This window comes from Lissotriton helveticus, chromosome 3_1 (assembly GCF_964261635.1).
Source record: "Lissotriton helveticus chromosome 3_1, aLisHel1.1, whole genome shotgun sequence".
Lineage (NCBI taxonomy): Eukaryota > Metazoa > Chordata > Amphibia > Caudata > Salamandridae > Lissotriton > Lissotriton helveticus.
The window spans coordinates 710,639,634-710,652,588 of record NC_136061.1 but is presented as its reverse complement, the minus strand read 5'-3'; the positions used below and the strand labels follow the sequence as shown (position 1 = coordinate 710,652,588).

The following is a 12,955-nucleotide window of genomic DNA, read 5'->3' as shown; positions in this document are numbered from 1 at the left end:
ATCCCCCGCTCCACCTGCCTCTCCAGTAGGATCTTCTGTTGCAGCAGCAGGGGAGGGTTCTCGATCCAAACCTGTCCATTCTCCACCTCCTTGCATGGAGATTGAGTGGCGGCAGTTGACATCTTTCGACCTGCCTCCCAAAGTCTGTGATGTTATCTTGGCGGCCCTCCACTAAAACGGTATACGTCTGCAGGTGGAATAAATTTGTGGCATGGTGCACAGCAAAGGCTGTGGATCCCCTTTCTTCCGCTCTTTCAGAGGTCCTTCTATTTTTCCTATCTTTGGCCCAGCAGGGCTCTGCTCTGGGCACTTTCAAGGGCTATCTCTCGGCCATTTCACCCTTTTTACGGCTTCCAGATCAGCCTTCCCTTTTCAAGTCCCCTGTTGTAAATAGATTCTTAAAAGGCATTACTCATCTTTTCCCTCCTGTTCCTTTCATAATGCCTCAGTGGGACTTGAACCTAGCTCTGACTTATTTGATGTGTGTTCCCTTTGAGCCACTTCACAACTGTCCTCTTCGTCTTCTCACTCTAAAGACTGCTTTCCGGGTTGCCATCACTTCTGCCAGAAGAGTGAGTGAGTTCCAGGCTCTTTCTTCTAAACCTCCTTTTCCCATCCAGACAAAGTTGTTCTACGGACTCGTCCATCTTTTCTGCCAAAGGTTCTCACTGCCTTTCACATCGGGCAGACCATCACTTTGCCCACCTTCTTTCCGCCTCCACATCCCTCTAAAGAGGAAGAGAAGCTCCATCGTCTGGACCCAAAACGTGTGCTCTCTTTCTATCTTTACCGCACACAACAGTTCTAGGTGTATGACCAGCTCTTTGTTGGCTACGTGGGCGCAAAGAAAGGTCGTTCTGTCCACAAGCGGCCCGTCTCTCGATGGGTTGGGCTGTGCATTAAGGCTTGTTATTCTTTGGCTAAAAAGGAGCCTCCGGTGGGGCTACCCGCCCATTCTACTAGGGCGACGGCAGACACTACTGCTTTGGGACGGGGAGTTCCCTTGCATTACATCTGTCAGGCAGCTACGTTTACCAAGCATTACTGCCTGGACAGCCAAGTCCTGAGAGACGCCTTCATTGGCTGTTCTGTTCTCCAGGACTTTCTGGTGTGATCTTGGTACGCAGACCCACCACCGGATTTTATATTGCTGGGGTATCTAATCTAAGGTAAGGAATCTATCACCACTTGATTCTTTCAGATGCACAAGTTACTTACCTTCAGTAATGATATATCTGTAAGCAGCGTTAGTACTGATAGATTCCTTACCGCCCCACCCATCCTCCCCGTTCTGCAAACTGATTTCTAGGGTTAAGGTCATCCCTTTCAGGGCTCTACTTTCATGGCACCAGTGGTCAGTTTATTGCATGGCTCTGCGTTCCTGGTGCGGAAAGTCGTGTACAGAACTGATGTCAGCGTGCGTGGGCGCGTCTAAGTAGCTCCAGCGACGTCATCCCTAGGCCAACGACTCCTACGATGACCGTGGAGCCACATGACGATGCCTACCGACGCATAGGGGTACTGCTGACGAAAACTTTCCAGATCCTGTCTGACACCTGGGGGTAATTCTAAGGTGAGGAATCTATCACTACTAATGTTTCTTACGGATATATCGTTACCGAAGGTAAGTAATTTGTGTGTTAAAATACAATCCTAAATACATGAAATAAATGTGGCTAACAAACACTCATTTGTTAGCATTACCATTCAAACAGTTTCTTAGCTTTCTAGGGCGCCTGTCACATTGATTCTAAGGAATTATTGCATTCATGTTGACACACAATCAGGCCTTGCTTTAACTAAAATGTATCCATTATCAGGGAAGCCCAGCCATCCACAACATGATTGTCCGTCTGCGTCATATAACCATACCCATTGCCTTTACCAATTCATATTTAAATTCACGTGAACTGGGGTTTATATTTATGAAAGTAAATCTGAAAACCATCTAAATTATCAATGTAGTATAATAAACAAAAGACCCGCAAACTCCTAGTTATAACAAGATGTTCATTGTCATTATTAATTGGCAATTGTATAGTGTATCATTATGACAATTAAAGATGACTATAATTTTGTTGAAACTTTGCTACATCGTTCAGAACAATTTCAAATTAGGGCGCTATAAGTGATTTCCTTTTTATTATTTGTACCGCTTTGGCACTCGTCAGATAACCGGCATTCTCTTTTAAGGAACTGAAGAAAGTAACTGCTGACTTGATAAGGTCCAAGGTCACATGTCAGAAGACGTTGGGGACAGAAAATATCCATCTTATCGAAAAGGAACAGCAGCTGCGGGAACTACAGCAAACACTACAAATGGTACTTGATGGTCCTACTGTTTTTTTTTTTTACTGCTTATGTGAACATCACAGTGTAAGCAATATTCTTTATCTAAAATTTGATATACTACAATTTGACATCATACTGCTTCCTTCAACCTGTTAATACCATTACATATTCAACACATTTGTGACACTTTACTTAACATTTGTGCTGCAATCCATAGTATTTAGTACATGTGTATTAGAAACCAATTACCCACCTTGTATTGTAATGACATAGGGGATGGTATTCATGTTTACAATCCTCAATGCTATAACTTGTTTTTTTGTTTCCTATACTTTAAGGAACAAGAAATTAATAAAAAGCTTAATGAAGAACTTGTAAAATTGAATGAGGAAAAGGAGGTAATAAAATCCCATTATGTTTTCTTTTTGTATTAAATTTAAATTTTATGAAGAACTATGCAACTCTGCATGCCACACCTGGGATTACATAGGTCAGAATGTAAAACAGACTTGTGACATTATGTTTAAAGTTCTGTAAATTGCCTAGCAACACCGGCAGCAGTGCCTGATTGAAAAGCTGAGAGTTTTGCCCTGTAAGTAATTCTTTATTCAACATATATCTAAACTCGGAGGTGTACAAGGTTTTTCTTCTAAAAACATTTGAATCATACTACGGGTAACTCTGGCACTTGCCCATTGCTCATCCCACTTCAAAGGGAAGCGAAATACACTGTCAATTCTGCTTAAGTGGCAAGTTATTGGTGTTAACTGTCAAGTATTGATTCGCGCTCCCTGAATCAACTATCTTTTTACCATATTTTCTGGTTTACACAAGTCATTATTTAGTGGCTTCCACGTTCTTCGATTGCAGTCGAGGGCAGACAAGGTACTGTGGTTTACTACTGGTATGAATTTAGGTCGCGCTAGCCTAAGGGTCTCCAACTTTCTCTGCTACAAGAGCTGCTTCTGATCAGTGAAAATTGTTGTGTGCTACTCAAGGTCTAGTAACTTGTGCATTATTACCAGGCACCTCCTCGCCCTGCTTCATTAACTTTAAATCTAATGTATATGGAGCGGGATACTATGGTTTGAACAACATACTGTGACTAAGGGTACTATGATAGGGCTGCCATGTGCGTCAATGAGGGCATGCAGGACCGGACTGGCCGTAGCGGGCACCAGGCATTTTCCCGGTTAGCCGGAAGGGTGGGGGCTGCATTTGGAGTGGTGGGGCCATTTCTGTGTTACGGGGGGCTGGTTTCGCAGCATTGCTGCAATATTGGCCCCCTGTAACAAAATAACAAAAGCAGCATAGATGTGTCGCCCCGGTCGGTCTGGCTTAAATGCCAGGGCTGGTTTGCCTTCTTAGTCCGTCAGTGAGTGCATGGTCTGTGTGAATGTATAAACATGTAGGTGAATTGATGGGATATATGTGTATGGATGACTAAGAACCGGTGTTGCATGCACTTGTGGCACAGGACATACCTTTCTCCTTATGTGGCACGGTTACATGTAAAAAACAAACATACAAAAGATTTTTTTTTTAAATGGGAGAAATTTAAAATGCAGAAAGATGTTCTGCAAAAATGATCATAATAAGGAACATTTTTCTACACTTCATGGAATATTTTTCTGCACTTTACATTTCTTCCATATTAAAAAATGGCTGTATTTTTTCAGTTATAAACATGGCAGCGTGTCTACCAGACACTGGGAGCAAGATGCCTACTGTGTGTAAATGCGACACTTTGAAATAGGAGAGAACTCAACTGAAGAGATGATGAATGAATGAATGAATGAAATAGGATTTCTATAGTGCGTAGCTACCCTGAGGCCTCGTAGTGCTTATGACCTGACAGACAGAAAGCACAGCAAGTTATTGAATCGCACTAAAGAGGTGAGTTTTAAGCAATTACGGAAGATTTGTAAATTGGATTCCCTACGGAGAGTAAGGGGGTTCCAAAGGTTTGAGGCATTCAAAGAGAAGGAACGTCCCCATCGTCCCCATCTGGATCTTCGTACTTTCTTTGTAGTAGCGAGAAAGGCATCGCTGGAGCGAAGGCTCCTAGAAGGTCGGTAGGGGGACACCAGAGGATGGATAATGGCAGGTCCAGTTTTCTGGATAACTCCATGGGCAAGGCACATGGCCTTGAATTGTATTCTAGACTGGATGGGAAGCCAGTGAAGTGCCCTTAGTGCGGGACTCGCAGACTGCCTCCAAGGGATCTGGAGGAGTAGGCGAGCCGCGCAATTCTGGATCATTTGAAGTTTTTTGACAGTGGCAACCGGGGCGCCCAAATATAGGGCCTTCCCATTATCCAGTCGGGACAGGATAAGGGCTTGCAGCATAATCCTGCGTGCCTGAAAGGGGAGTAGAGGTAAACTTTTCCTTAGCATCCTCATCAGGCCAAAACAAGTAGCTGAGAGCTTGGCGGCTTGATGGTTGAAACAGAGGGAACTGTCAAGCCATATGCCAAGACTCTTAATCTGCTGCTTTGGAACAGGCATGGTGCCAAGACAGGTCGGCCAGGTTAGTGTCAAGGGCAGTGATGGTGATTTGCCCAGGAACATTAGTTCTGTCTTGTCCCCGTTTAGCTTAAGATGAGATAGTTCCATCCATTCGGCTACCGCCTCTAGGCAAGTGCCTAGAGCGCAAGATGAACCCTCCGGGTGGTTTAATACAACCACGAGTTGGGTATCATCTGCATAGGTAATGATTTGAATGCCGAATGGAAGTACTATCCCTGCCAATGGAGCCATATAGGTGTTAAAAAGCGTGGGGCTCAGGGAAGAACCCTGGGGGACCCCACAGCTAGGAGGCCATTGGTTAGATGTTACAGTATCCTCAATAACCTGAAAGAATCGGTCCTATAAAAAGGACTGGAGCCAAGTGAGAGCCATGTGCGTCACTCCAAGATTTTTTAAGCGCTCAAGCAAGATGGTATGATCAACAGTGTCAAAAGCGGCACTGAGATCCAGCAGGATGATTGCTGCTGAGCTGTCCTGGTCTACCAGTCTCCTAGCCTCTTCTGTTACTGCCAGTAAGGCAGTCTCTGTCCCAAACTTAGGATGAAACCCTGTCTGGAACTCATGGAGTAGATTGTTTGATTCAAGGTAATGGACTAGAGTGGAGTTTATGTGTCTCTCAGTCAGCTTACTCAACCAGGGAAGAAGAGAAATGGGTAGGTAATTGGCCAGGTTGGAGGTATCTAGGTTTGGTTTTGTCAAAAGGGCTCTGACCTTGGCACATTTCCAGGCTGAGTGTACCATTCCCGTGGTGATAGAGGCATTTAGGGTCTTCAGAATTACTGGGCAGATGGCTTCCGTGAGTAGAGTAAGATGTAAAATTAGCAGAGGTTAGGGTTGAAGCAACAACAAAAGAGGGGAGTGAATTAAGAAACTGACCTAGGGGACCAGGGTGGCGGTAGAGTAGCAGGCCGGAGAAGGTATTAGTAGGTGAGAGTTCTAGGGAGAAATTCATGCTTTCATCGTCAGGTAGATGCTCCGTAGAAGACTGGCAGCAATAATTATCTTTAAAGATAATAGTACCCTCCAACTCTTCCTGTCTTGTGGTCCACTCTATGTATTAAGTACCCTGATTGCAAGATCTGGATGATGGCTCGGTCAGCTTCGTCCTGTAGCCAGGTCTCTGTCAGGAATAAAAGATCAGGTTGAAGATCTTCAATGATGTGGGCCAGTTCGACTGAGTGTTTTGGGAGAGCAGCAGTTTAAAAGAATGAATTTTAGAGAGGGGTCAGCCTCCTGAATAGCATTACTATTAGGTTGGAACTTAAAGTCGCAGTAAGGGCAATTGGCGGGACTGTTAGCGAGGGTCAGTGAACGTAGGCATTTAGTGCCCGTGACTCCTCGCAATTTCAGTAGTGTCTAGGCGTTATAAGTAAAAGTTTGTTGGAAACTGCCAGGGTTTATGGTCCCAAGTGCAGCTGAGGTGGGCTGTGAGCGGTGACTGCGCTTTCAGAGGTGTAGGGCCCAAGGGCGGGATCAGCTATAGAGGCCATTGGTGCAGCTGTGGACCGTGTGCATGTCCAAACTGGCCTTTCCCTTGCTGCTGCCCCCGGTCCTCTTTGCTGTGAGGCGCATAGCGCCACGGGCAGGCCTTAACTTCTTCTCCGACGACGATCTAGAACATACCGGCGCATTAATGGGCAAACCTGAAAAGGGCCAACCATGCCTCACATTCAAATCCAAGAAAACGTCGAGTTCGGCGCATGAGGACCAGCGAGATTCCGAATCTGAGTCTGGCCCCAGGGGCTCCTTGCAGTTTGCTGCGACACTGCAGGCCATGCAGCAGAGCCTCCATTCTATTGACAGCAACATAGACACCGTAAATCAGCGTATGGACATGATGTCGGCGCAATTAGATAAACAAGCCTCCAGAATCTCTGATGCTGAGCAGAGGATTTCCACAGTGGAAGATGACATCTATGCTACGTCCAGTAAGTGCTTAGAGATGGAAAATCTACTAACTATTATCCAGGCCAAGAACAAGGACTTATAAGCGCGCTCACGACACAGTAACGTGTGAATAATAGGCATCCCAGAAACTAAAACTACTGGCAAGATGGGGATATATGTAGAACAGATGCTCAGGGATCTTTTTGTGTGGGCGAATCTTTCCTCTCTCCTGGTGGTGGAGCACCCATAGATCACTGGTGACGAGGCCGCCACTGGGTGCTCCGCCACGTCCGGTCATTGCCAAACTGTTAAATTATTGCGACCTTGGCACGATTCTACGCATGGCCCATGAGAAACCAGAGCTCAACTACCAAGGTTTTCAGGTTGCCTCTACCCTGATTTCATGGCAATGGTCCAGGCGGCCAGGAGGGAATGCGCAGTAGTGAAGAAACAGCTTAAAAAGGCAAACATCACCTATGCTATGCTATTCCCGGGCAAACTACGGATCGACTATGACAGACGCAAGGAAATCTACAACACCCTGAAAGCCGTGCAGGAATTTCACAAAAGGATTGCAAAGGCAAAGCGCGTTCAGCGGTGTCAGGATGCAGGGAATTCGGACTAATTAGCTGTGTGGAGACTATGCCAACGTGGCGGCACTATCTAATTGTGCTACATGGGAACTGCTTGACTCATCACCAACATGAATACGCAGGAAAAAAAATGTTTTAACTGGACACTGGGGTTTGATTCATCTGGCCACCTCCGCCTCCTCATGAAGACCCCCGACGCCAGATCCCCATCTGTCTTGATGAGTATTGTTCATTGTTGGGGTCATGGGGTTTTCTGGTTCTTTGTCCTCAGCATGTTTGTGATGCTGTTGTGGATGGGAAATGGTGGGGATGGGGTTGGGCAATTGGGACTGTTGCGTATGGCTTATTATTGCTCTTGCTGCTCTTTTTCTATTGTCATTCGTATCCTCGTCTGAATTTTGTACTGGGATGTTTAGTTAGGTGATATGGGAGGATATCAGAACGTAAAGCTTTCATTTTGGATCAGGAATGTGCGTGTGCTGAACTCCCCCAAGAAAATCAGTCAGGTAATCGCTCACCTAGATAGGCATAATATTGCAGTGGCAATGCTTCAAGAAACCCACCTGACGCTTCACAAAGATTCCAGGGTGGGCCCCCACTGGGCTAGGTTCAGACTTGCATCCTCCTACTCCTCATATGCAAGAGGGGTACTCATATTAATAAAGAAAGGCATCCCGTTTACAGAGATTCAATCAATTGCCGATGAAAACAGCTGGTATGCCTTGGTCCTAGGGAAATTGCATGGGACACTCATCACCTTAGTAAATGTATATGGTCCAAAAACGGATAAGCCTGGGTTCTTTGCAGGCATATTCAAAGTGCCGAGAGAATGGCCGAAATCAGAAATCATATAGGGCGGCGACCTTAGCACACACCTAGACCCTGGTAAGGACAAATCCAGTCAAAAGGAAGGACACTCCCCCAAGGCAGCACATGTTATAAAGGGCAGGATGCTCGAATTTGACCTTCTTGATGCATGGAGGGTATGAGATATCTACAGGCAGGAGGGTACACTCTCATCCACCGCACACGGCAGTTGGTCGTTGTAGGACTTGGCTTTTTTGGCCAAAGCTCCCTAAATTTTTTGCTTTCCCCCTAGACCATTTCCCTGACATAGAGTTGCCAATCTAGATGCTTTGGGTACTTTGCCACTGCTGATGACTGACTGACTGGATATTTCTAAAGTGCACTATGGCCGAGGCGTCTTGGCGCTGAGGTAAGTGCAGTCTAGTGCAGCGAGACAGGTTAGCATTGAGAGAAAAGCCATGTTTTTATTTGACCTGCTGGATTGAAGTCAGAGTGGTATCGGAAGTGGATTCCACAGTTTAGCTGCTTGGTATGAAAAGCGATTTCCCCCCCACCTTACTCTGTTTATCTTGGGGCAGAGTACCAATCCAGTGTTTGAGGATCTAACACAGCGTGATGGTTAATAGCAGGGGAATAGGACTCGTAGATCATAGGCACCTCCTCCAGCGATGGCTTTGTGAACTACACACAGGGCCTTAAAGTCCACCTGTCGTCTTACTGGGAGCCAGTGAAGTTGCTTTAGGCCGGCAGATGTAGGATGGTGCTTTGGAAGGTTGAGCAATACTCTCACAGCCGGTTTTGAAAAGATTGGAGTTTGGAAAGCTGGGCTGCACCAGCTCCCAGGTATAGAGCGTTGCAGTAGGCCAACCTCGACAGCACTAAAGCTCCAACCACCATTTTCCTCAGGGAAAAAGGGATAAAGGGTAGGATTTTCTGAAGGACCTTTAAAGTGAAAACGCAGTGTGAGGAAACCTGGTTTATCTGTGGGGCAAGAGTGAGGTCTTTGTCTATCAGGACACCTAGGTTTCTAGCTTTATTTGCCGGCACAGGGCAATTTCCGGCTTCAGGGGGGCGACCATAGTTGGCTCCAGACAGATGATTTTGGACCAAACTCTACAACCACAGTTTTACCTGTATTTAGTTTCAGAAAATTGGAGCTCATCCAGGTCATCAGATCTGTGATGCAATTTCGGAACCGTTCAGCAGTTGCATCCACGCTATGTGTCACAGATACCACTAGCTGGGTGTCATCCACGTAAGACACCAGCGCGAAGCCGTGGCTCTTTATTAATCTGGCTAGGGGAGCGACATAGATGTTGAACATAGTGGGAGACAAGGCTGAGCCCTGGGGAGCCACCAGGGAGAGTGAACAATTGTGACTGGAGTCCATTCCAGTGGATTAATTGTTCCCTGGCTGACAGGAATGATGATAATAGGGCTAGGGCCTTTCCTCTGATGCTGAGTTCCTGCAGCCTTCGTACCAGCACTTCATGATTTACGGTATCAAAGGCTGCCGTGAAGTCGAGCAGAACAAGGGCCGCCCAACAATCCCCTTCCATTGATTTGCGAACCTCTTCTGTCGCCAGGATCAGGGCACACTCGGTGGAGTGCCGAGATCTGATACCATGTTGGGTGCCATCTAGAATGCTATTGTGATCTAGGTATGATGTTAGTTCGGCGTTCATGGCTTTCTCCAAGACCTTGGAAGGCAGAGAGAGACCGGAGATAGGGCGATAGTTTTTTGTCTCTAAAGGGTCTTGCGTGGGTTTTTTCAATTAAGGTCTTATACAGGCTCTTTTCCAGTCAGATGGAAAAATCCCGGAGCTTGTGATGTGGTTTAACAGTGGAGTCAAGGAGAAAGTGATCTCCTCTGGAGCCAGATGTAAGATATGTGGGGGGCAGGGGTCGAGTGGAGATCCAGATTTAGTTTGAAGCAGTAGGTCTTGTACCTTTCCTTCCTCTAGAACGGAAAATTGAGTTAGACTTCCTTGGGGTGCCTTCTTTGAGTGTTCCCCCTGACAGGTCGTCCCATCTGCTTCAGCTGTGTTTACTAATTCGTTATAAATGTTCTGAACTTTGCTTTGAAAAAACACAGCCAGGTTGTTCACAAAGTTTTGATCCGGGGAAAATACTGCATCTCTCGGCATCTAGACAGAGCAGTAACAGTTTTAAATAGCTCCTTCAAGGTATTGGAGGCCTCCTGAATTTTAGAAGTGAAATAGGCTGTTTTGGCCTGTTTTATGGCAGTCTTATACTCCTCTAGAGCTGAGCAGTAGTCCTTCCTATGAGTTGTGCTGTAATCCTTGTGCCTGCATTTGTTTTTAATCAGTTTTAGGTCAGTCGAATACCAAGGGGATGTGACCTGCCTCCCTCTTGAGTGCTTGGTAGTTTCCGGCGCCAATCTGTTTGCTACCTGACTGAGCCATTTGTCAAAATTGGTTGCTGACATGTTGGGGTCGGTCAGGATTGGGGGCTCCTCCCGCAGTGCTTTAATCAGTTGAGATTTGACCAACCCTGGTCTGTTCTTATGACCAGTGTTAGTTGGAGCAATCCTGACATCAAAGTTCACTGTAAAGTGGTCAGACCAAAGTAATGGCAAAACAGTCTTTACTACAATATCTTTGTTATTAGTAAAGACAGGATCTATGGTCTGACCAGCTTGGTGATTGGGCTCTAAAACAATCTGCTTCAGCTCGAAGATAGCTAGGGTGTCTGTTAGATGTAATGTATCATGATTTTTCTTGGCCTCTAGATGAAAATGAAAGTCACCTAGTATCGTAAAGGAGACAGAATCTAGACATGATTCCAGATAGGTCTGTAGGGACTTAGTAAAAGATGTTCGGGAGCCTGAGGGTCTATAAATAAGTAGCCAGGTCTGCATGTTTTGTTAGAATCTAGTACTCTAAGTCATGTTTATGTTTGACCATCGACCTGGTATTGAGTAAGATGCAACATTTGAGTTATTCTTAATGGCATTTTTTGTTGGGATAGCGAGTGGGGAGCACGTTATTCTGGGTGATACCTTCCCTTTCCCTTTTTACATGCTTTATGCTAAGGTCTAGGGCCATTAGTCCACATATATTGCACCGTATGGAGCTGCCGTTGACAATGTCCAGCTTCCATTTGAGGATGGGCACTCAACCGTATTATAACTAATAAGTTTGCCTCATGTGTATCGGTGGCAGATAGATCGGGCAGGGGTTCTGGCGCGGGTCGCGTTCCGGGCGCAGACGGGCTTGCCTTTGGCGTGTCGGCAGCATGCCCGCTGCTTGGTCTCTGCTTCTGGTGTTTTATTCTGGTGAGGGGAAGTGGGCTGTGGGCAGCAAGAATGCTAACCTCAGTTCTGGTCCGCTCTGACAGATGGGCACCGAAATAGCAGAGTGAAAATAGCAATAGATAAAAAAAAAATACAAACAGAGGATTCAATAGATAAAAACACAGTTCTTAAAAGCACATCAAAGCAGACCAGCGCTCTATCAGCACGGTGCCTGCAAACACTTTACCGGATACGCGGTCGCTACATCCGGTCTTTTATGCCGGTGAGGGGAAGTGGGCTGTGGGCAACTAGAATGCTAACCTCAGTTCGGGTCTGCTCTGACAGAAGGGCACCGAAATAGCAGAGTGCAGATAGCAATAGATTTTTAAAAATACAAACGGAGGATTCAATAGATAAAAACACAGCTCTTAAAAGCACATCAAAGCAGACCAGCGCTCTATCAGCACGGTGCCTGCAAACACTTTACAGGATACGTGGCCACTAGATCCGATCTTTTATGCTGGTGAGGGGAAGTGGGCTGTGGGCAACTAGAATGCTAACCTTGTTCGGGTCCGCTCTGACAGACGGGCACCAAAATAGCAGAGTGCAAATAGCAATAGATTTTTAAAAATACAAACAGAAGATTCAATAGATTAAAACACAGTTCTTAAAAGCACATCAAAGCAGACCAGTGCTCTATCAGCACAGTGCCTGCAAACACTTTACCTGATCAGTGTCAAAATACAAGCGTTCCCTATGTAAAGTGTAATGGTAATTGGTTGGCCATGATTGGTATGTCCGCCTTACTAGTAAAGTCCCTAGTGATGTGCACTGTGTGTGCCAGGGCTAGTAATGCAAAGGCGCACAGAGAAGGGAACGTAGGCCTGCAGTGTAGGGCCTGCGAGCAGTTTGCCAAGTTTACTTGTTGTCCTGACAAGTGCAACCACTTGTCAGGCCTTACTTTCCCTTTTGCATACACAGGGGCACCCCTGTGTAGGTCCCGGGTAACCCCTGGGTGGGGTGCAGTGTAAGTAAAGGCAGGACATATACTGAGGTGTGTGCTACGTCTCAACAGTGAAAACACTCCATTTCGTTTTCCACTGGTGAAAGCCCATCCTGCCCATAGGACAGAATGGGGAGGCTGGGTATTATGTTTTGTTAGCCTAGTTTCCTATAAGTTTAAAATGGAGAGGTGAAGTTTAGTATGTATGAACTCACAGTGTCATAACATATCTTTCTATGAAAGTGGTTTTGTCACTGTTTGTTCAGAAACCACTCTTTTAGAAAGTGGCTGAGTTTTGTGCTTTAAGCATTTCTGTGTGTCTCTGCTGAATGTGGATTGACTGTCTGGATCTGAGAGGTGAGAGGAGCTGGGGGAGGTCTTGACCCGAGGGAGGGGTTGAGATGGCACCAGGCTGACCTGCATCTGGAGAGTAGGCGAGGAGAAGCCCCGGGAGGTGAAGAGACCTGGGTTGCTGCTATAAAAGAATTGACCCATCTCCTGCTGAGTGATTAAGGATCCAGACCTCCCTAAATGGAGAAAGGTGACACTGGGAGGGAGACACCCAGAACTGATTATTTAGGCAGGAGTC

The 12,955-nt window shown here is 46.1% G+C and overlaps 1 protein-coding gene across 1 annotated transcript in view; it reads left to right on the top strand.

Annotated features, from left to right (window-relative positions):
- The window catches only part of CCDC73 (coiled-coil domain containing 73), a 2,033,683-nt gene that overhangs the window by 1,456,508 nt on the left and 564,220 nt on the right, over nucleotides 1-12,955 (top strand). Inside the window, exons 10-11 of the mRNA XM_078682465.1 lie at nucleotides 2,194-2,322; nucleotides 2,631-2,690. Of these exons, the coding sequence (XP_078538591.1) occupies nucleotides 2,194-2,322; nucleotides 2,631-2,690 (189 nt within the window). The remainder of the gene's footprint in view (nucleotides 1-2,193; nucleotides 2,323-2,630; nucleotides 2,691-12,955) is intronic.